At 45.4% G+C, this 24,042-nt stretch overlaps 1 protein-coding gene and 1 long non-coding RNA gene across 3 annotated transcripts in view; one reads left to right on the top strand and one right to left on the bottom strand.

Annotated features, from left to right (window-relative positions):
• Nucleotides 1–631, top strand: part of ATP1A1 (ATPase Na+/K+ transporting subunit alpha 1) — a 28,954-nt gene extending 28,323 nt beyond the window's left edge. For both annotated transcript variants that reach the window (XM_082684952.1, XM_082684953.1), the window contains exon 23: nt 276–631. In XM_082684952.1, coding sequence (XP_082541078.1) covers nt 276–304 — 29 coding nt within the window. In that variant the 3' untranslated portion in view covers nt 305–631. The remainder of the gene's footprint in view (nt 1–275) is intronic.
• On the bottom strand, nt 274–23,781 carry LOC309841671. The gene is made up of 4 exons (XR_014299240.1): nt 23,652–23,781; nt 21,697–21,935; nt 4,309–4,384; nt 274–926 (listed from the first exon to the last, which is right to left on the bottom strand). It is a non-coding gene; the product is annotated as an uncharacterized lncRNA (long non-coding RNA).
• Between the last annotated feature and the right edge of the window lie 261 nt (nt 23,782–24,042).

Raw genomic sequence — 24,042 nt, 5'->3', positions numbered from 1 at the left:
CCTGCAGCCACAGTACCATCCCCAAGGGCTTTCAGAAGCAATCCTATTTTGAATGGAACTCAAACCCAATATGATAGAGTGGAAAGCTGGTCCGAAATTGGAGCCGTCTTCCCAATTAACAAGTCCTTTCTAGAAGCATTTGCAATAAGAACAGTTGAAGCCCGGTATTGAATTTGGGTGACCCCCACCCCCGGTCGCTCCCTGTCGTTCCCACTGTGCTAGAGCTGGGAGGCCTCACTGCCATGTGTCTGTCTGTCTGTCTGTGCTGCCCCCAGGCTGGGTAGAGAAGGAGACCTACTACTAGACCCTGTGTCCTGCACGCCGCGGAGCATCGCGCCACACACTTCGCACCCACCCCCACCCCCTTTGTGTACTTCAGTCTTGGAATTCGGAACTCTACCCTGGTAGGAAAGCACCGAAGCATGTGGGGGAGCGAGACGTCCCGGAATGAAGCATGTAGCTCTATGGGGGGGAGGGGGGAGGGCTGCCTGAAAAACCTCGTCTATGGGAATGACAGCGGGGATGGTTTTTATGTGCCTTTTTGTTTTTGTAAAAAGGAAAACTTGGAAAGACTGAAAGAATACATTTTATATCTGGATTTTTACAAATAAAGATGGCTATTATAACGGAATCTGTCTCGTGCCCTCCTCCCTTTTGGGGCCTGGACATCTAGTGCCACTCTCCGAGCACACAGCCCGGTCCCAGCAGCTTCCTCAGCTCTCTAGGCAATTTGGAGTCCCAGTCACCGTGCAGAACCACTGTTCAGGGGAAACTTTTTGCCCAGGCTCCCTCTCATTGTGAGGAAATGGCTTTACCCAACCTGTTCTCTCCTGTAGGGGCCACGTTAGGGCAGGGGTAGGGGGGGGCTGGGGGGGCTGTAACTCCAGCTGCTGCCGATCCTCTGCTTCTTGGTGGAAAAACATGCCCTGTGAAAGATGAAGTCACTTGGTGTAATAACACTCCTGCCAGCCTGGTCCCAGCCCTCAGCCCACCTGCCCTCTCTCGGGTCCCCGCCACAACGCCTCAAGCATTGTGAGGCCTCGGTGGGTCTGAGTGGCAGAAGCCCTCGTGCACACTGTCTCAGCGGCATGTGTGTCTCTACACGTGCTTCCTTTTTCACATAGCATGTTCCCAGTGTGGCAGCAAACGGCTCCATTTCAGAAAGTCCTTATGTGCCAGAAGGCACTTAAGGAAAAAAGGTAAGAGATCTGTTTACTTTGGGGTCAAGTCTGAGAAGGCCTGCTTTCAAAGAGGGAGCAGAAAATCGCCCTCGGTCTCCTGGCTCCGTACTCCAGCCCGAGTGCTATTCACTAGCCCTGCTCTGAGGCTGTCCTTGCTTCAAGCAGGTAATAGTCCAGAGTCCTTAACCACTGGCCCCAGATTGATCACGCTCTGCACGTGGTCAGAGAAGTTGTTCAAGTATTTTTTCTCCTCTGAAGTTTAATCCATTGCTCATGCCTCTTGCCTGCGATTCACTTCTAAGCTGCGCAGTTGGGTGGGGAAGGGAGATAGACCATTCCCACATACTGGCTGTCAACTGTCCCTACTCCCTCCAGTCGGGGGGACTAGGAGGGCTGGGCGGTCTGCCCTTAACCCAGCAGCTCTTCCTTTCTCGGGGCCCCTTCCCCTGGGATGAGCTCTGCACCTGTAAGCCAGCCACCTTTAAAGAGAGCCATCTGCTCAGCCCGACATAAGGAAACCAGGAGGAAGCTACAGAGAGAGTTGTCAGGATTACTGGACCGTGAGACAGGTAGTAACTAGCTGCTGGAGGACATGCTGGGCTTCACTGCCGTGATGGCGGCAGGAGACCCCTGCCATGTGCTTAAACCCATACAGCCCTGGCAGGTTTGCTATCCCCGCCCCTAATCACCACGTGTCTGCTTTCTGGCATCCCCGAGAACTGAGAACTACTATGATGAAGGTCAGTGACCTGACATAGTCAAGGCTGGGGGTGACCCCAGGTGGCCTCCAGGCTGGGGCTTCTCACTGCTCTAAGCGGCCCTAGGCTTTGAGACCCAGAGGGAGGGTGGAACAGAGCAGGACAAGGGGAGGCTCTGAACCTCCTGTCCCCTTCCCACCAGAATAATAATTTCTACCTTCGGACAATCCTCTGAATAAAAAGTTTTGTAGCCCAAAGTTTGCTCTGGAGGAAGCAGCTAAGGGATAGGTAAAACTAGGACCCAAATCAGCCCTCCTAAGGGGCCAGATCTTTCTAAGCTTTCTAAAAGCAAGACAACACTTGGGCTCGTTTCTATGTTGCACTTGGTTTCTCCCTTAAGCCCTGTTCATAGTCACGAAGGAAGGCTCCAGAACAGTGACAGAAACTGCTCCTGAATACTGACCCCAACTCCTGTTCAGACCTATAAATCCGCAATAAAACCATCTCGACTGGCCTCTTCCCGCGACTTGCTCACCTCCTAATCATCCCTCCGCCACCTCCTGCCTCCCATTAACCTGTCCCCTGAAAGTGGCCTGCTTGAGGTCACCACTGACCTGCTTATTACATCCAGCAGCACATCCCAGTCCTTGCCTGACCTCTACAGCAGCACTGCTTCCATCACACCCTTCCAGAAACTACCATCAACATCACTGCCCAGCCCTTAGCTTTCAGCCCCCTTTTCGCCTGCTCCTTGGCTGTTCATTTCCTCAGGGAGGGCCCCATACTTTCCCTCTGCCTACCTCATATTCCTGGGGCTTCCCAACACGATGTCACCCACATGATGCTTTCCAGCCCCTCAGTCTGGTCCTTTTTCCCGAGTCCCCAGACTCTTGCATCCACTTGTCTATCGGACACCTGAACTTATTCAGAAAGCATAACACGCCAGTCCTAACCCCAAAGGCAAGCCCGAGTTTGAGGTCTCCCAAATTGAACCTGCTCTAGGCAATTATGTCTACCACCCTGTTGCCCAAACAGAAAGCTGGAAGTCCCATGAAGTTTCTGTCTCCCTTGTGGCCCCTGCCACCACGCTGTCAGTCACCACTTGTCCATTCCAGTGTGGCTGGGAACAGGCTTTGTGTCTTCATCTAGACACAGTCACTGACTAACTGGCCATGGGCACAGATTTTTGCCTCTGTGCTTCCTTTACTCTAGAATAAGGATGACATCTCAGGACTGTGATAATATGTAAAAAGATGAGCACAGTGGCTGCCAATAAATCCTTTAAATAAATCCTTTAAATAAACCCCAATAAACCCTTTCTCTCCAGGTGCCTTCCTTCACTCCTAGCCAGTCCCCTCACTCTTGGCCTTCCTCTAACCCAGTGCTTCTCTGCATGTTGTCTCTGGACAAGTATCACCCAGGAACTTTGTGGAAGTGCATCTTCTCCTACAGACTGACTGAAACTGGAGGTGGGATGCAGCAATCTGTTTCAATAAGCCTCCCAGGTGACTCTGATGCATGGCTCTGTCCCACCTTCCAAGCTCCACTTGGCTGCCTCTCTGGCCGTCCATGTCTTCACCCTCGACTCTAGCACATATGCACATCTCTGCTCCCCCATTTAGGCTCCCGGGAAGTCCCTCGGCTATACAACACCGCCCCCAGCATCCTGCAAGTCCCCTTAGCAACCCCCATCCCCGTGTTGGCCCACCCTGCATTCTGCTGGCTAATCAACTCAACTTTCTGGATGCCATTCAGGCCCAATTCTTTCTTCAGGAAGGCTCACTGGGCCCTTGTTTTTTGCACACCTGGCACTTATGCCTATGTATTAGTGTGTTCCTTGGTATACGACAAGTTCACAATTGTACAGTCCAGGCCATACCCTCCCCAACATCTGGCACGTTCAGTACTTGTTGAGTGAATGAATGTTCATTACCAGACTTCACCCCCACCCCCATATTTTTAACATTTTACCCTGACCTTGAATCTCAGTTTCTCAAATCAGAGCTGACCCTTCACCCAAGAGAAATCCATGCCCAGGTCTACCAGCAATCTACGAGTTAGGGCCTCTGCCTCTCCTAAAACTTCAGAATTGGAAATTAAGAAGATTCAGAAGAGGACATGCATAGAATCAAGATGTCAAGAAGCGGTGGGAGACCATGGCCAGTGATGGTAGAAGGCAAAGAGACACCAAGGACACAGGTCCTTGGACATGCCTGCGTCCCAGAGCATGTGAATTCCGGTCCTGGGCCTGAAATGATCTCCAAAACTACCCAGCCCTCACCCCAACTAGGTCACTATCTCCTATTAGATAATTGGTTAGTACTCTATTCCTTCACAGAACTCACAGTGCTGTTCTATTGGGTAATTATTAATTTCATATCCACTTTCCCCTGCTAACCTGTAAGTTCTGTGAGGTCCAGGCCACCTACCTTTTCTGTTTCATCCTGCACGCTCAGCTCAGTGCCTTAAAAAGAAGCTGGCATTTAGCACGGTGGCCAGTACTCCCTATTTAAGGAGACAAGCAGGTTTCAGTTCAAGATGGTGTCACAGGAAGATCCTGAACTCCCCTCCCTCCACAGACACATGAAATCTACAGCTGCATTTGAACAGTTTCCTCTGGAAAAACAACCCTAAAAGCTAAAGTGAGGCCCACACATATCAGGCAAACAAGAAAACCCCACACTGATGCAGCTATGGGAGGCTGAAACACAATCTGGCCATTAACCCCACCCCTGGCAGGAGCACTCACAAAGGCAGATACTCAAAACCCAGAGCTTTTCCTGAGAAGCAAATGTTTTGTGCTCTACACTGGGCAACTCCAGCTTCTAAGACACAAGCCCCCAAAACACTGAACATTGAAAATAATGGGTTTCTGTTCATGAGACCCTTAGGGCTATAGAGCAAGCTTGTAAAACTGCTCTTCAAAAGCCTGTGCCCAGACTTAGTTGCCCCAGGACCAGCACGGAACAGCCGATTCAGAGGCACCCAGGCTTTCAGGGAAAGAGGCTTGTTTGCTGATCTTAAATCATCAGCCTGAGGGGCCAGCTTCTAATTAAGCCACAGTTAACGCCCTAGTGTCATCCTTTCCAGAGACCTCAGCAGCTGGTGCTGACTTCTCACTTCCCTCCACCCCCACCACACTCCAGAGTGCCAGTACCTCCTGGAGAGGAGCGTGTCCATGTGTCTGGTGCTCCAGCTTTTATGGCTGTCACCCAGGGGAAGCCCCTCAATCACTGAGCACTTGGTAACCCACAGGGCATGTGTTCCTGGATCCCATGGGACTCTTAACAATTCGGGGGACGGTTCCTGTCTGGCTGTCACCACCAGGGCACTGCACAGACAGCAAACCGAAAGACACACCAGGTCTCTCTGTGACAGAACCATTTGCTCGTTCAGGAGCTTCAGCCTGAGGGGCAGACCTCTAGTTTGGTACATATCTAGGGGTCTACTAAGATGCGCTGTGGGGATAGAGGCCAGTGGACACATCATCTAAGCACGGTCCTCCTGCCTTGCTCCAAACTGTCAGTATCTCCCAGAGAGGAACTCATACATTTGTCTGGCACCCTAATGTCTGGGACTACTACCCAGAGGACACCTCAAGATTGCCTGGCCCTGGTGCCCTGGTGCCCTCCTGGTGCCCAGAAGGACTTAAGCTTGCAGTTCCACAGAACCGTATGTATCTACATTCTTTAAAAGCTGCTGCCTAAGGGTCTAGCTTCCAATCAGCCTGAACCTAGGTGCTGACTGAACTCCTCCCCTTTGGATACTGGCAGACCTTGGCTCACCCTCAATTACTGGGAGCCACCAAAAATAATGCTTAGACAGTCACAAAGGTCTGAGATAATCCAAGGCTCGGGCAGGGTTGAACTCTAAGGTTCATTTCTTCCATGAGGCCACTCCTTAAAGATGGGAAGACAGGGTTGTTTTATCTAAAGTGTTTCATTTATCAAACAAAACAAGATAAAGCCTTGAGAAAGTACTTAATGAAACAGAAATAAATGATTTATTCAATAAAGAGTTCAAAGTAATGGTCAAGAAACAGCCTCACCAAACTCAGGAAAAGAACGAATGAACACAGTGAGAACTTCACAAGAGATAGAAAATATAAGAAAGTATCAAAAATATAAGAATATAAATCTCATTGGTAAAGGTAATTATATAGTACAATTTAGAATAATCTAATGTAAAGATGGTGGATCAATTTAAAGCTAGTATGGAGGTTAAAAGACTACGATGTTTAACAGATGCATAAGATAAACAGACATAGAACGTGACATTAAAAACCTAAAACGTGGGGGTGGGGAGGGGAGTAAAACTATAGAGCCTTAGGATGCATTCTCAAACTTAAGTTGTTATCAACTTAAAATAAACTGTTATAAATACCAGTTGTTATGTGTAAACTTCACGGTAGCCACAAAGCAAAAACTTGCAGAAGAGCCACCATTGACAAAGAAATCTAAGCGTACCACTAAACAGACTCATCAGATCACAAATGAAAATAGCAAAAACAAAACAGGCAGAAAACAATGAACAAAATGGCAGTAAGTATATACCTTTCTATAATTACTTTAAATGTAAATGGACTAGCTTCTCCAATTGAAGACAGAGTGGCTGAAACAATTAAAAAAAAAAAAAAAAAGACCGATCTATTGCTGCTTGTAAGAGACTCACTTTAAACAGGACACACACAGACCGAAGTGAAAGGATGGAAAAGATATTTCATATTCCATGCAAATGGAAACCCAAAGAAAGCTGGTATAGCTATACTCACAGCTGACTTTGAAACAAAGACTGCAGTAAGAGACAAAGAAGGGCATTATATAATGGGAAGGGGTCAATCCAACAAGATGACTTAACAGTTGTAAATATTTATGCGTCCAGTGTAGGAGCACCTAAATATATAAAGGAAATATTAACAGACCTAAAGAGAGACACAGACAGTAATATAGTAACAGTAGGGAAATACAATATTGTACTTTCATCAATGGACAGATCATCCAGACAGAAAATCAATAAGGAAACATCAGTCTCATATGGCATATTATGTATCTGTTAAAATTCATCTGATCTAGAGAATATATGATCTCAAAGCAGCAGAATACATATTCTTCTCAAGTGCACATGGAACATTCTCCAGAACAGATCATATGTTAGGCCAAAAACAAGTCTTAAAAAAATGAAAGACTGAAATCACATCAAGTATCTTTTCTGACCAAAATGGTAGAAAACTAGAAATTAAGTATAAGATGAAGGCTTGGGGGAGAACCTGGGTGGCTCAGTGGGTTAAAGCTTCTGCCTTCGGCTCAGGTCATGATCCCAAAGTCCTGAGATCAAGCCCCACAATGGGCTCTCTGCTCCATGGGGAGCCTTCTTCCTCCTCTCTCTCTGCCTGCCTCTCTGCCTACTTGTGATCTCTGTCAAATAAATAAATAAAATCTTAAAAAAGAAAAAAAAAAGATGAAGGTTGGGAAAATCACAAATAGGTGGAGATTAAACAACATGCTACTTAAAACATCAAGAAAGAAAACAGGAGAAATCAAAAAGTACTGTGCACTTACCATAAAGAACACTGAGTAATGTATGGAATTGCTCAATCACTATATTGTACATCTGAAACTAATATAGCACTTTATGTCAACTACAGTGGAATTAAAATAAAAACTTAATAAATGAAAAAAAGTTACCTTGAGACAAATGAGAATGGAAATACAACATACCAAAACTTATAATGTTGCATAAGTAGTTCCAAGAAGGAAGTTCATATCGATAAATACCTACCTCAAGAAACAAACAAAAAAATCTCAAACAATGTAACTTTACCTCGAGGGACATAATTCAAAGTTAGCAGAAGGAAGGAAATGACAAAGATCAGAGCAGAAATTAAAAAGACAACAGAAAAGATCAATGAAACCAACAGCTGCTTCTTTGAAATGATAAACAAAATTGATAAAACTTTACCTACACTCACCAAGAAAAACAAAAGAGAAAGAGGTCTCAAATAAAATCAGAAATGAAAGAAGGGACATTACAACTGATACCACAGAAATAGATGAGATCATAAGAGACTACTATAAACAATCATATGCCAATAAATTTGACAATGTAGGATAAACGGATAAATTCCTTAGAAACATACAAACTACCAAGATTGAATCATAAAAATCTGAACAGACTAATTACTAATAAGGAGATTGAATCAGTAATCAAAAACCTCCCAAAAAACAAAGCCCAGGACCCAAAGGCTTCACTGATGAACTCTACCCAACATTAAAGAATTAACACGAATCCTTCTCAAACATTTCCAAAAAATAGAAAGGGAGAGTACACTTCCAAATCTATTTTATGAGGCCAGCAGTACCCCGATACCTAAACCAGACAGGGATGCCACAAGAACACTTTACAAGTCAATATTCCTGATGAATACAGAAGTAAAAATCCTCAATAAAATATTAGCAAAAAATAAATATACATTACGTACATTAACTATGATGTATTACATTAAATACATTAAAGGATCATATGCCATGACCAAATGGGGTTTATTCCATGGATACAAAGCTGGTTTAACACCTACAGATCAGTCAACATGATATACCACATTAATAAATAAAAGATAAAAACCACATGACCACCTCAATAGATGCAGAAAGGCATTTGACAAAATTCAACATTCAGTTATTATTTTATTTTTGTGCATTTATATATTTTTAAGATTTTATTTATTTATTTTACAGAGGCAGATCACAAGTAGGCAGAGACGCAGGCAAAGAGAAAGGGGGAAGCAGGGCCCCCACTAGAGCAGAGAGCCCAATACGGGACTCGATCCCAGGACCCTGAGATCATGACCTGAGCCAAAGGCAGAGGCTTAATCCACTGAGCCACCCAGGCGCCCTCATTTATGATTTTTAAAAAAACCTCTTGACAAAGTGGGTACAGAGAGAACATACCCGAGCATGATAAAGGCCATATATCACAAACCCAATAGCTGAAAGACAAGGATTCCCACGCTCACCATTTACTCAACATAGTACTGGAAGTCCTGGCCAGAGCAATTAGGTAAGAAAAAGAAACAAGATTGGTTCTGGTCCAAAATGGTGACAAATAAGGTCCAGAAGTCACCTCCTCCACAGACACAACAAATCTAGACCATCTTATAGAACAATTCCCCCTGAAAAAGAACTGAGGGCTGGCTGAACAGCTTCTGCACAACAATCGAAAGCCCACATAGAGAATGACAAGAGAGATGGAAACATGGTAACAAAAGGAACTTTTAGCCCTACCACCATGAATTATAGCGGGGGAGGGATAACACAGAGGGACCATGAGCAGATCTGTCTACTCTGGGGCACAAAAAAAGCCATGGTTTAAAAGTGCAACCAGAATATAAAGAAACTAGCCTAGCAGCCCAAAAATGACAGGGCTGCTGCTGGTAATCTCTCTGGGTCAGAGGGATATATCCTCTTCTACCTTGATAACATGGACAGGAGCAGAATCCAACACCTTAGCTGGCCTGCTGCTCATTTTTTTTTTTTTAAGATTTTATTTATTTGAGGGGCCCCTGGGTAGCTCGGTGGGTCAATAAGCCTCTGCCTTCAGCTCAGGTCATGATCCCAGGGTCCTGGGATCGAGCCCCGCATCAGGCTCTCTGCTCAGCAGGGAGCCTGATTCCTCCTCTCTCTCTGCCTGCCTCTCTGCCTACTTGTGATCTCTGTCAAATAAATAAATAAAAATCTTTTTTTAAAAAAAGGTTTTATTTATTTGACAGGGAGAGAGAGCAGCAGGAGAGCAGCAGAGGGAGAGGGAGCAGGCTCCCCGCTGGGCGAGGAGCGCAAGTTGGGGCTCAATCTCAAAACCCTGAGACCATGACCTAAATTGAAGGCAGATGTCTAACAACTGAGCCACCCAGGCGCCCCAGGCCTGCCACTTTAGTGAACCTCAGCCCCTAGCCCACGGGAGCCCCAGGTATCCCACCAATGTGGTCCAAGTGTAGTACACATGAGGATATCCCTGACAGAGCTCATTACAGCTTCAGCTATCTCCTCAAGGTGACACAGGCAGAAAGCACCCTGAAACACTCTAGGCCTGCACCACTTCAGCTCCAGATGACTTGCCAGAGCACCCCCAGCATGGAGTACCTCAGCAAATCTTGGTTCACACCTGCCTCAGATCCAACTGCCCTATCAGTGTGCCCCTGTGAGGAGTGCCCCAGGGCCCTCTAGCTTTCACTCACTTCAGCTTCAGCTATTCTGCCAGGATACCCTCTTCCCAAAGAGCCCTGAAACTTCCCTGGCCCAGGCCCACTTCAGCTCTAGCCATCCCACCAGGGCAGTTCCAGCATGGAGTGCCCTAGGACCCTCAACCAATGTCAGCCACATCTCCAAGCAGCCACCCAGCCAAAGTCGCCATGGACACACAGTTCATACAGGGGATGACCACACATAGGAGCTCAAATTTAGAAGTAGCTGTTCCATCTAATTCATAGAAACAAACACAGAAAGTCAACCAAAATGAGGAGACAGAGGACTGTGCTCCAAATAAAAGAACAAGATGAAACCTCAGAAAAAGAACTAAATGAAATGAACTCTAACAGAGTTCAAAGTAATAGTCATAAAGATGCTCATCAAAGGGCTGCCTGAGTGGCTCAGTGGGTTAAAGCCTCTGCCTTCAGCTCAGGTCATGATCCTGGGGTCCTGGGATTGAGTCCCACATCGGGCTCTCTTCTCAACGAGGAGCCTGCTTCCCTTCCCCTCTCTCTGCCTGCCTCTCTGCCTACTTGTGATCTCTGTCTGTCAAATAAATGAATAAAATCTTTAAAAAAAAAAAAAAAAGATGTTCACCAGACTGGAGAAAAGAGTGGATGAACTCAGAACTTCAAGAAAGTGATAGAGAATATAAAAAAGAATCAATCAGAGTTGAAGAATACAACAACCAAAATGAAAAATATACTAGAAGGAAGCAGCCGTAGATTATAGAATGCAGAAGAATGAGTAAGTGATCTGGAAAACAAGAACAGAAAGCACCAAATTGAACACCAAAAAGAAAAAAGAATTTTTAAAAAAATGAGGATAGCTTAAGGGATCACTTGGATAACATCAAGCAAGCAAACATTCACATTATAGAAGTTCCAGAAGGAGAAGAAAGAGATAAAGGTACAGAAAACTTACTTGAAGAAATAATAGTTGAAAAATTCCCTAACCTGGAGAAGGAAACAGATATCCAGGTTTAGCAAGTACAGAGAGTTCCAACCAAGATGAACTTAAAGAGATCCATACCATAACACATAATAATTAAAATGTAAAAAAAAAAAAAATTTTTTTTTTTTAAAGCAGCAAGAGAAAGGCAAGTGGTTACATACAAGGGAAATGCCATAAGGCTATCAGCTGATTTTCTATCAGAAACTTTGCAAGCCAGAAGAGAATGGCATGATATACTTGAAGTACTGAAAGGGGAGAGGGGAAATCCCACAAACAAGAATACTCTACCTGGCAAAGTTATCATTCAGAATTGAAGGAGAGACAAAGAATTATCCCAAACAAACCTCTAAAAAGTTCATCACCATTAAACTGGCCTTGTAAGAAATGTTAAAGGTACTTTTTTTTAAGTGGAAAAGGCCATAATTAGAAGTACATTAGAGTGACACCTGGGTGGCTCAGTCGGTTAGGCAGCTGCCTTCGGCTCAGGTCATGATCCCAGCATCCTGGGATTGAGTCCCGAATGGGGCTCCTTGCTCATCAGGGAGCCTGCTTCTCCCTCTGCCTCTGCCTGCCACTCTGCTGGCCTGTGCACGCACTCACTCTCTCTCTCTCTCTCTCTGACAAAGAAATAAATTTAAAAACCTTTAAAAAGAAAATAAGTACATTAGAAAGGAAAACATTTCATGAGTAAAAGCAAACATACAGTAAAGATAGCAGAGCAATCACTTATAAGGTTAGTATAAAGATTTTTTAAAGTAATAAAAATCAATTATATCTAAAAATTTAAACTCACGCAATAAGATGTAAAATATGACAATATGCACACAAAATGTAGAGGAAGGAGTAAAAATAAAGTTATTCTAGAATATGCTCTAACTTAAGTGACAATTAATATAGACTACTATATACTTAGGCTGTTATATAGGAATCTCAGGGCAATCACAAACCTATAATAGATACCCAAAAAATAAAGAGAAAGAAAGTCAAGCACAGCCAAACATAACCTTAAAGTCACAAGGAAAGAGAATAAGAGAAGAAAGGAACAGAGAAGAACTACCAAAACAACCAGAAAACACCTAACAAAATGGCAGTAAGTAAACCCTATTAATTACTTTACAAGTAAATGGTCTAAATGTTCCAATTAGAAGACACAGGGTGATGGAATGGGAGGAAAAAAAGCCCAAGAGCCCTCTATACTGCCATATATACAGAATGATCAAAGGATCAATACAACTAAAGGAGATAGCAACTGTAAATATGTATGGACCCAATACTGGAGCACCTAAACACATAAAGTAAACATTAGCAGATATAAAGGGAGAACCTGACAGTAGTACAACATTAGGTGACTTTACTACCCCACTTACATTAATAGATCAATCATCCAGGTACAAAGTCTATAAGGAAACAGTGTCTTTGAATGATACATTAGATCAGGTGGACTTCACGGATACATACAGAATACTCCATCATCCAAAAACAGGAGCATACATATTCTTTTTGAGTACACATGGAACATTCTTTAGGATAGATCACAGGTTAAACCACAAAAGAAACATTCTTTAGGACAGATCACACATTAAGCCACAAAACAAAAAATAAATTTAAGAAGACTGGAATCCTATTAAGCATCTTTTCCAATCACAGCAATATAAAACCAGAAATCAGTTACAAGAAGAAAAAACTGGAAAAAACACAAACAAATGGAAGCTAAACAGCATACTACTAAACAACCAATGGGTCAACAAAGAAATCAAACAGGAAATATACACAGCAAAGGCAGTTCTATGAGGGAAATGTATAGTGATTCAGGCCTACCTCAAGAACTGAGAAAAAATCTCAAACAGTCTGATCATACAACTAAAGGAATTAGAAAAAGAAGAACAAAGCCCAAAGAAAGTAGGAAAGAAGGAAATAATCAAGATCATGGTAGAAATAAATGAAATAGAGACTTAAAAAAAATAGAAAACATAAATTAACCCCAGAGGTTGTTCTTTGAAAAGATAAAGAAAATGGATAAACATTTAGCCAGACTTATCAAGAAAAAATAAAAGAGCACTCAAATAAATAAAATCAGAAATTAAAAAGAATAATCAACATCATAGGAACACAAGGATTAGAAGAGACTACTATGATAGATTATATGCTAACAAATTGGGCAACACAGAAGAAATGGATAATTATTAGAAATATATAACCTCCCAAAACTGAATCAGGAAGAAACAGAAAATCTGAACAGACGAATTACCAGCAATGAAATTGAATCAGTAATCAAAAGACTCCCAAGAAACAAAAGTCAGGATGAAAAGGATTCGGAGATGAATTCTACCAAACATTTAAAGAAGATTTAATGCCTAATCTCCTCAAACCATTCCAAAAAATAGAAGAGGATGGAAAGCTTCCAAATACATTCTGTAGACAGCATTATCCGATACCAAAACCAAAGACGTTACAAAGAAGTAAAAATACAGTCCAATATCCTTTATGAACATAGATTCAAAACTGTTCAACAAAATATTAGCAAACTGCATTTAAACCTACATTAAAAGGATCCATTCACCAGGATCCAATGGGATTTATTCTGGGGATGCAAGGATGGTTCAATATCCACAAATCAATCAATACAATACACCACATAAGTAAAATGAAGGATAAAAACAAATGATCATTTCGATAGATGCAAAAAAAAAAAGCATTTGACAAAACTCAACATCTGTTCATGATAAAAAAAAAAACTCTCAACAAAGTGGGTTGAGAGGGAACATACACCTCAACATGATAAAGGCCATATATGAAAAACTCACATCTAACAACATCCTTAATGGTGAAAATATGAAAGCTGTTCCTCTAAGATCAGGAATAAGAGTGTCCATTTTTACCACTTTTATTTATGTTGGTACTGAAAGTCTTGGCCACAGCAATCAGACAATAAAAAGGAATGAAAGGCCTTCAAACTGCTAAGGAAGAAGTAAAACTGTCACTGTTTGAAAATGCCATAATACTATACATAGAAAACCTTAAACACTCCTGTAGTAAACTATCAGAATCAATGAATTCAGTAAAGTTTCAGGATGTAAAATTAATATACAGAAATCAGCTGCATTTCTTCTACATACTAATGATGAAGTAGCAGAAAGAGAGATTAAGACAAAAATCCCATTTACACCTGCACCAAAAAGAATAAAATATCTGAGGATAAGCTTAACCAAGGAGGTAAAAGACGTGTGCTCTGAAAACTATAAAGCCCTGATGAAAGAAATTTAAAATGACACAAACAATTGGAAAGCTATTCCATGCTCACAGATTGGAAGAATATCATTAAAATGTTCCTACTACCAAAAGCAATCTACACATTCAACACAATCCCAATCAAAATATCAATAACGTTCCTCACAGAATTAGAACAAAAATCCTAAAATTTATATGGAACCACAAAAGACCCTAAATAGCCAAAGCAATCCTGACAAACAAGAACAAAGCTAAAGAAGCTAGAACTACCCTGAGATCCAGCAGGCCCACTTCTGGGTATTTACCCACATGATATGAAAACACTAACTCCAAAAGCGTTCTCTGCCCCCATGTCATTGCAGCATTATTTCTAATAGCCAAAATATGGAAGCAACCTGTGTCCATCAAACGGTTGAATGAATAAAGATGATGTGGTATATTCTGGAATATTATTCAGTCATAAAAGGAATGAGATCTTGCCATTTGAGACTCAGTGAATGGAATTTGAGGGCATTATTGCATGAGATAAATCAGAGAGAGAAAAATACCATATGATCTCACTTACATTGATTCTAAATCAAATAAAAATCCCAAGCTCGCAGATACACAGAACATCTTGGTGGTTGCTTGAAGCAGGGGTGGAGGAGGGGTGGGCGAAATGGCTAAAGGAGTTCAAAAGGTACAAGCTTCGCATTATAAAATAAATAAGCCCTAGGGATATAATATACAAGCATGGTGACTACAGTTAATAATACTGTATTGTACATTTGAGAGGATCAGAGAATACATCTTGAAAGTTATCATCAGGAAAAAATGTGTAACTATGCATGGTGACAGAGGTCGACAAGACTTCTTGTGATCATTTTGAAATATATACAAAAACTGTACATCTGAAATGAATATGGGTTTCGATTATACCTCAATTTAAAAATTACAATAAAATCATTGTATAAAAAACATAAACAGAAGGGAAAAGAGGCATAGGGACTTGTCCACAACCTCATGTGGCTTCCGAAGGCAAGGCTCTAGCTGGTGGGCTCTGGTTTCCTGCCCTCCTGGAGGCCGACCTGCTGTGTACAGTTTCAGAGGCTTATAGGGTAGAGAGCCTCCTGGCTGGGCTCAGGCTTGCTTATTTCATGTACAGGGTCCATGTCCGCTCCTCCTGCCCCTGACCCCGTGTGCCTAGAGCGGAGTGGCCTCGGCAGTGGTCAGAAAAGCCTGCTTCCTCAGTTTAATAGGTAGGCAATCTGGGCAAGGCATTTATATTCCCCGAGCCTCTGCCATTCCTCCCTAATGGGGTGCTGTGAAGAGTAAGGTGAAGTAACTCGTGGAAAGGGCTTGGCACAGCGCCTGGCTCTTCATCAGGATTCATTAACGGGTGACCTACTTCCTAAGCCCCCACCTCCCCGATCTTTCCACACATCTCAACGGCAGCTGTGCTCCAAGTGTCCCCTGAAGATAAAATCTAGGAGCGCCTACCCGGTGTTCCCCAGTCCCATAAACAGTGACTTGTGCCAGGCAATGTCCTAAACTGCCAGTGTTTACAAAACAAGAAAAGTGAGCCTCGGACAAGTGGGGTGACTTGCCTGAAGTCACACAGCTAAAAAGTGACAGAAGTAGGGGAATCTGCCTCAGACCCAGACAGCTGAGCTCAGAGTCCAGCCTCCTAAAACTTCGCAGCTGGTACCTTATAAGCAAACACTAGGCAGGCAGAAGGCTGGTGCTGGGGCCAAGGACCAGAGAAAGGCAGTGGCTTTATGAAAAAGAGCAGGGAAGGTCAGAGTCGGTGTTAAAACATAAGATCATGGAAAGTTTCTTGGAAATTAAGCATAGGCTGTTGAATTCAAGTGGATTTGCCCCCAGGCACTGCCGGGTGACCAACCCCACAGCTTGTGGAACTGGGAAGCGTGAGGGCAGGTGGCTCTCATGCCAGGCCAGCTATGCAACCACAGATCTGTTTCCCAGGAGGTGGGAGGGCTGTGAGCTGGAGGGTAGCAAGTCCCTTACCTCCTGCAACCTCGGTGTTATGCCCGCTCTTCAGTGGTTCCAACATTGTCCTTCCTGGCCCTGCCTTCTCTAGGGATCAAGGATCCCCACCCTTCCCACATTCAGGGCTGCCTTGGTGTAATTTAGCATTGGAAAGCATTACGGTTTATAAAGTAGTTCAGTAACGTCAAGAACCTTTCTTTAATACAGATCATTCCTCCATTTAAAACTGGCTGCAAGGTCTTAAAGTCTTCCTAAAATGAGACATCCCAGGATGTTTGTGCCAACTGAACGTCGTCCCAGAAACATATGCTACAATGAGAGTCGCCTGTGGGTGGGTTCCTCCTCTCCCGGAGAACAGAGCAGAACCCTGAAAGCCAGCTAGCCCTTCCACAGCACACTCAGCTCTCCACGCATGCGCCAGGAGGGAAGCCCAGAGTCTTTGCAGGTCATCTGCCCCTGTGCCCTGAGCTCTGGTGCCAATGCAACAGTATCTTCTAAGGGAAGGGGAACAGATATTTGTGGGACCTGTCCTATGTCTTTGCAGCTTAATGGTCATTTCACTTAATCCTATGAAGCAGTCAGAAGTAGGAATTATTCCCACTCTACAGAGGGGAAACAGACTCGGAGAGGTTAGTAACTTGTAGAAGGTGGTGGAGGAAGGATTTGAGCACAGATCCATAAGCCTTGGTTTTTCCACTATGTCAAGCTGCCTCCCTCTAGGGACTCAAACACACCCTATGTTGCCACTGGGAGTTTTTCGTCTCAACTTGCCCTAAAGCCAGCAACTACTACAGCTCACATAGACGCACCGTCACCTGTGGGCCCACTCATAACCATTCCAACGTAGCAGTTATGGGTAGGTACAGCAGCAACTCGTTAGTTGTTATGCCCGCTCAACAAAGACTATGCACACTTTCCACCCATGGGCCCAGTAAGGCCACATTTCCTGGCCTCCCCTGTGAGATGCAGGCATGCAATGAGATATGAGCTAATAGAAAGATCACCTCCAGGCCTGGCCCTAAGCCTTTGCCCATAAAGTCCTCATTCTCTTTCTACATCCATCTGCTGAATGAAAAAAGACATAGTAAGGCCCTTAAAACAGGGGTTCTCATCCTTGGCTGCACACTGAAATCACCCAGGAACTTTCCTATCTATCTCTACACCTGAGCTACCTCCTAGACCCATCAGATCAGGATGTCAGGACGTGGAACACAGCCATCAGGATTTGCTAAAGCTCTCCAGGTGATTCCAACATGGTTCTCAACAGGTGTGCCCCATCCAGCAGCATCACTTGCGGACTGATAAGAAAATGCCCATTCCCCGGCACTCCCCCCCCAATCCCGTCCCCGCCAGCTGCTGAATCAGGGCCCCAGGGAACTGTGTCTCCAGATCTCTAGCTGAGAGCCACTGCCCTAGAGGAAGGTAAGCTGCAGGACAGAAAGAGCTTGGGTCCTGAGCTGCATGGAAGGGCCACACAGGAGGGCTGTATCAGAAATACCCGAGCTGGGGTGCCTGAGTGGCTTAGTCATGAAGCATCTGCCTTTGGCTCAGGTCATGATCCCAGGATCCTGAGATCGAGTCCTGCATCAGGCTCCCTGCTCAGCAAGAAGCCTGCTTCTCCCTCTCCCACTCCCCCTGCTGTCTCTCTCTGTCAAATAAATAAACAATAAAGTAAATAAACAAAATCTTTAAAAAAAAAAAAAGAGAGAGAGAGAGAGAGAAAGAAATACCCATATTGGGACAGTGAGAAACTTTTGATAAGCCATTGGCTCAGTGCATGTCTGTGTGACTGAAGAGAGAATACGGGAGATCCAAAGTTGGGTCTAACCCGTGGTGTGTGAGAGCTAACTCCCTCCAGCTCATCGGACAGTTCAATTTTCAGGTTCTTTGCGAGCTAGCTGACTTCACACAGGTAGCTTGAAATTGGCCAAGGTTGGGATATGTACAGTGTGGAAATTATCAAACCAGGGCTTGTTTTCTCAGAGCTGGTTGTTAACCACTAACCAGGACTAAGTATCAGAGAGTGGGAAGGCGGCATGGCGCAGTGGTCCAGGACTGTGGTGAACCATCAGAGGAGATGGTGACGCCAACACATGAAACCCCCTAGGCCCTGCCAGCATGCAGGCTTCTCCTGACAATGCCCTGTCTTTGCCAAGTCCTTGTACGCAGTGTTTCTGGAGGCTGAGAGAGGACGGGAAGAAGCAAAAGGGGTGAATGGTCAGAACTATCTTACAGGTTAAGAGCAATCCATAGTTTTAAGCAGAGTTTCTCATTCTTGGCACTGCTGACATTTGAGGCTGGATAATTCTTTGTTGGGGGGCAGGGAGGGCTGTCCTTTCCATTATAGCACGTTTAGCAGCACCCTTGGCCTCTACCCATTAGATGTCATTAATTACCCCTTCTCTTTCCAGACACTGCCAAAGACCCCTAGGGCCAACAACCCCTCCCCGCCCCCCAGTGAGAACCACTGATTAGGAAACTATTAGAATAAAGAAAGACACACCATCTGGGAGCACTGGACTCGGCCTCCAGTTTCAAGCCCTGCACAATTTAGAAAAAGTGTTCTTGGCTTCAATCACCTGCTGGCCTCTATCAGCTATTATAGCAAGCTCTCTTCCTTTGCTTCCCATTTCCCTGATCACACCATTTCCCTCTCAGCCATGCCTTTAACTCCAGAGCCTGTACCAGCACCCTCCGGCTCCTGGTTTGGGAGTATCTGCAGGGGCTCTCAAAGCGCTTCTGGTAAGTTAGCTTCTCCTCTCAACCTCAGGGGCTGTGATCCCTCCCCCAGGACGGTATAGTACAGTGATGGAGAATATCAGTTCTCAGGGCAGAAGGCCTGGCTGGATCCTGGGCTCTGCCCTGCTTCAGCTAGTTGACACTGAGCACATCTCTTAACCTCTTAGAGCCTCCATTTCCTTGCTGATCGAATAGGGAAAGTAGGATTTCTGACCTCGCAGAGTTGTGAGAATAAAAAGAGATCGTGACCAACAAACCTTGACTATTATTTTCCATTCAACTGATTTTACAGAGACCAGCCAATGCAGTAGAGCCTGTGCCACATCTTGGGGACAGACCACTGAGCAAAACACAATGCATACTCCCAGGCCCTATTACACACATGTGCTGGGGAAGAGGGTACACGAAGATGCCGCGGAGTCAATGGCAGAATAGGAGAGCCCCCAGTCCTGCAGAAACCCACAAGAGAAGCCTAACCAAGCCTTGGGCGTTAGAGGGAGGTTCCTGGAGAAAATAAAGGTGGGCACTGAGCAGATCTCGGAGGCGTGTCCTTCCCTATTCCCTGGCCCATGCTCCAAGGGAGGCAAGTCTTCTCAGCCTCTCAGATGGAACACCAAAGATCTTCTCTATTTTCTTTTGTCTTTTATTTGCCAGAACCACCTTTCACCGTGTTGTTCTGCACTACGGGTACCCTTTTAATGTGCAGCTTTTTGTGTGAATGTGTTGTCTCAAGCTTTTGTCATGAAAAATCTCTAAGGTACACACAAGTAGAGACAATGCAGTAACGTTCCATGTAGCCATCACCAGGCCTGAACAATTACCCACATTCCTCAGTTTTGTTCCCTCTGATCTCCCTTCCCCATGCTCTCACTTTATTCTTTCAGTATTTTAACACAAATTCCAGACATCGTGCCACTTCACCCAGAAAAATCCAGTACATGTCTCCCACTTCAAAAAAAAAAAAAAAAAAAGACCTTTAAAAATTTCATGACCAGATTCTTTAAACAACAGCAAACTTCATTTTTAAGATCCATCCATGTTGCCATGGATATGTCTAATCCATCCCCCCTAAGTGATGCATAGTACCTTGTTGGTGTGCCCACCTGACCTTTTCTTTCTCAGGGATGGATGGCAGAATTGTGGAAAAATCCCCTCCACCACAGGTAAGGAATCAGGGAATATCGTCACACACATCCCCAGTGGCCTCTGTCAGAATTTCCCTGGGAGCAGAACTGCTGGTCATATACTATACACATTTACATCACTTGACGAGAAGACCAGACTACCTCTCAGGATGGCTGCATCCGTCCACACTCCCACCAGCAGTGTGTTTGGGTTGCCAACAACTGGAGTTACCCAGCTTTCTAACTATTAACCTAATGGTGTACAACCTCATTTAAATATATACTTCTTTGGTGATTAATGAGGACTGGGTATCTTGTCTTGTTTGTTAGCTTTTAGGGTTAATTCGTATATGAAAATTGCCTATCTTTTGACTCCTTTTCTGCGGGGGTTGCTCTCTTTTTCCTAACTTGCAGGAATTTCTCGTGTATTCTAGGCCTCAGTCACTTGTCAGTTTGAAACACTGAAAGTACCTTCTCCCATTCTGCCTTCTAGCACCTGGTCAGAACCCTCTTTCTGATCAGATATGCCTCCTTCCCTCCTGGTTCCAGATCCAGAAGGCCTCCTGCTCAGGCTCTTCTATTCATGGGAGTCATGCCCTCCTTGCCAGTGACAGGTCTAAGACCAGAGCTGTGACTGATTCTCCACCAACAGAGAGACAGTAGCCAGAAGGCGTCTAGGGAGGATGTCCTCACTCTGCAGAGACACAAGGACAGCCAGACACAGCGCTTCTGCAAATCTTGCTACCAGCCTGAGGCTAAAACCCAGCAGGAAGGCTTGACATCCTTGGTCGCATGGTAGAGCCTGTATCAATAACCCCAGGGCCTGCTCCATCTCTAAACATCCTTTTTAGTGATATAATAAACACTCTTCTTGCCTAAACTAGGTTGAGCAAGGGTTTCTGATGTTGTAGTAAGAAGGATATCAACATAGATAGCTTCTTAACCAGAGGCTTTCCTTTTTTTTTTTTTTAACTATCATCACCAGTAAGAATTAATTTTATACATATACCTGAAATAACATGATCTTTATTATGTCTGACGTGCTTGGATAGCTCACTTTATTGTTCATCTTCTTCTTCTTTTTTTTTTAATGCTGGGTGTGAGCCACTACTAACAGTCATGACCCAGAGTCTGAAAAATGCAGCTCGAGGTCTCAGACCTCAGAACTGAAGTCTTGAAAGAAAAATAAGCTCTAGTCAAGCACGACAGAGGGCAGGGAGGGTGGTGAGGAAAGTTCTCTACAAGGCAAGGGGCCAATCGGATACCTCCCTCCCGCAAAGATGACCAGAGCGAGCCTCTGATAAGCCCTTGCTGATCGGCTGTGCCCTCCCACAGCTCTCCTCTCTCAACAATGCCTTTCTGGAGCCATATTCTGGGACTAGATGAGGCTAGAGCTCTTATCTCACCTCTGCCTGGCCCTAAAGATGCTTGGGCCCCAAAGCCTGCTAATTAGAGATGGCTGGGAGGATTACAAGGGCTCTGCTCTGGCAGCTGTGCCCAGCTCTAAATTCAATAGCCAGTGCCCCAAAGAGTAAGGGCTCACCTTGATAAACCCCCAAGACAAAGCAGGGAGACAGACAGGGCTTGTTCTCAACAGAGCACCCGCTCTCTGAATACAGTTTTTGTTTAAGCCCTGAGGCTGGGAACATTCCATGGCCTGGCGAACTCCCGGTCTTCTCAAGGTCAGTCCTTCCTCAGCATTCCTCTTTGGAAACATCTCCCACGGCTGGCCCTGCTCCTGCCCCCTGGCTTTGGGGGCAGTTATGTAACTCTTAGGAAGACCTAGAAATGCAAGCATATGGTGTCCTCAATTCCCAGCACTGACAGGCAGCTTCACATTTTTAGCTGGTGCTGAGAGACTGGCTTCACACACAGGCGAGCACACACGTACACATCCCTGACTCATAACCACATTACTGCTGCAGAATTTTTGTTAATTAAATCCAACATCTGAAGCCACATAAAGGTGAAAGCATAGGACGTTTTGTCCCAAGAACTTGTGGGGAAGGGCAAGTGCATTGCTAAGAACAGGTGGATGGAAAGCATCTGAGGCAGGACCCAAGGAGGCCATATCATAATGTGACTGCTGCTGCACAGCCAAGGTCTCTGAACGCCTGGATTTCATTCTGAGGGTCTGGCTGGGCAACAAGTGGCTTGCAGCTGAATTTTCTAAGCAAAGTCGGCTAAGCCCAGTGCTGAGCTCACAAACTCAGCCCACATTTATTACATGTTTGCAGTGAATAAAAGGTTAGTGAAGGGAGCCTGGATGGGAGGGGGGAAGAGGGGAGAACTTAGAAAACCTGCTCTGAAAAATGCTTCATTACAGGCCCTGAAAATTAAGGTTCAGAAAGCATTTTGTTTAAAGCAGAAAGTATGGGTAGATCTCTAGAGTAGTGTAGCTGTTACGAGCATATGGGTTAAGAGTCAAGATCAGCCCAGATTCGCATTCTGGATCTGCTCCTCTCTCGCTATGACCTTCAACATGCCTCTTAAACGGAGTCTTAGCTTCGCAACATGTAAAGCGGACAGAACACTGTGAGGTTGGCTGCCTGGATTAAGTGAGATTACAGAGCACTCAGTACAATGGGTGCAAAGAGAAAGGGCTAAACATAGCTGGTACAATGCACTTTCAGTGCAAGTGAAACACCTTCACTTGAACGACGAAGAAAGGTCAACCTGCTTCTCTGTAGTACTGGAGAAGGCCCGGCTTACCGAGGAGCAGAGGGTGGACTGAGCCAGGCAGGCCCGGACTTGGCTATTTGTAGGAAGCTGCCTCACAGCGCCTCACTCAACCTGGAGGCTGCACGGCCAACCCCAGCTAGCTGTTAGGGATACTACTAGGAGTCCCAGCTAGCTGTTAGGGATACTACTAGGAGTCCCAGCTAGCTGTTAGGGATACTACTAGGAGTCCCAGCTAGCTGTTAGGGATACTACTAGGAGTCCCAGCTAGCTGTTAGGGATACTAGTAGGAGTCCCAGCTAGCTGTTAGGGATACTACTAGGAGTCCCAGCTAGCTGTTAGGGATACTACTAGGAGTGTGTGCGGCACCCGCACCCGCTCGGCTCAGTCGGGACAAGCTGTACTTGTGCTCCTGGCCTCGGAGTCCGGCTGTGGGAACTGAAGGGCACAGCACGTGCAAACCCCAGGCAGGGCCTAGAGCAGACACGCTGCCCCAGGGTCGGGGCGGGGTGGGGGGTGCGCAGTCGTGTCCCGGCCGGTGCTGCTGCCTGCCTGGGCGCCGCGGGCCGGCTCCCCTCTGGCTCTCTCTGGCAAATGCCTTCTCCCAGCCCACCTGCACTCTTACAAGCAGCAGACGCTACGGGCGTGTGCTTCCACAGGTGCAGCGTGTAGATCACCGTACTTCAGGAGGAATGTCTACCGCTTCCCAAGTCCTAACTAGAAGCAGTTTCATTGTGGTTACTTTTCTCACTGAATTCTCACGACGCAGCTAAGAACGCCTCCTCGGGCCGGTGGCCCACCCACCAGGGGAACGGGCACCGTGATAAGTGCTTTATCACCGCATACGCAGGCTTCACTCAGTCCTCACACGCCCCGTGGGCCCGGAGCCCACCTTACAGGCGAGGAAGCCACGCTCCTCGCGCTCTGAGGATGCTCCCGGCGGCCTCCAGCGGTTGCCACCGCACAATAGGCGCCGCGCAGGGGGACCCGCGGAGTACGCGCTGAGCTACGGCGGCCGCCGAGGGTCGTTCCGCAGAGCCGGGCACTTCGCGGCGGGTCCTCCCGCGGGGTCGGCGGGAAGTCGCTCTAGGCCTTCTGAGCCATCCCAGCCTCCAGCCTTCAGGAAAAGGTGGGGATATTCCGGGTGGAGGGAGCGGTCTCTGGTCCTAAAGCTAGAGTCCTGCTGGGAACGCGCGGGTCTGGAGATTCA

Source organism: Mustela nivalis (assembly GCF_964662115.1).
Source record: "Mustela nivalis genome assembly, chromosome: 10".
In the NCBI taxonomy this organism is placed as follows: domain Eukaryota; kingdom Metazoa; phylum Chordata; class Mammalia; order Carnivora; family Mustelidae; genus Mustela; species Mustela nivalis.
The sequence above is the reverse complement of the archived record's forward strand: the minus strand, read 5'-3'. Positions and strand labels throughout refer to the sequence as shown.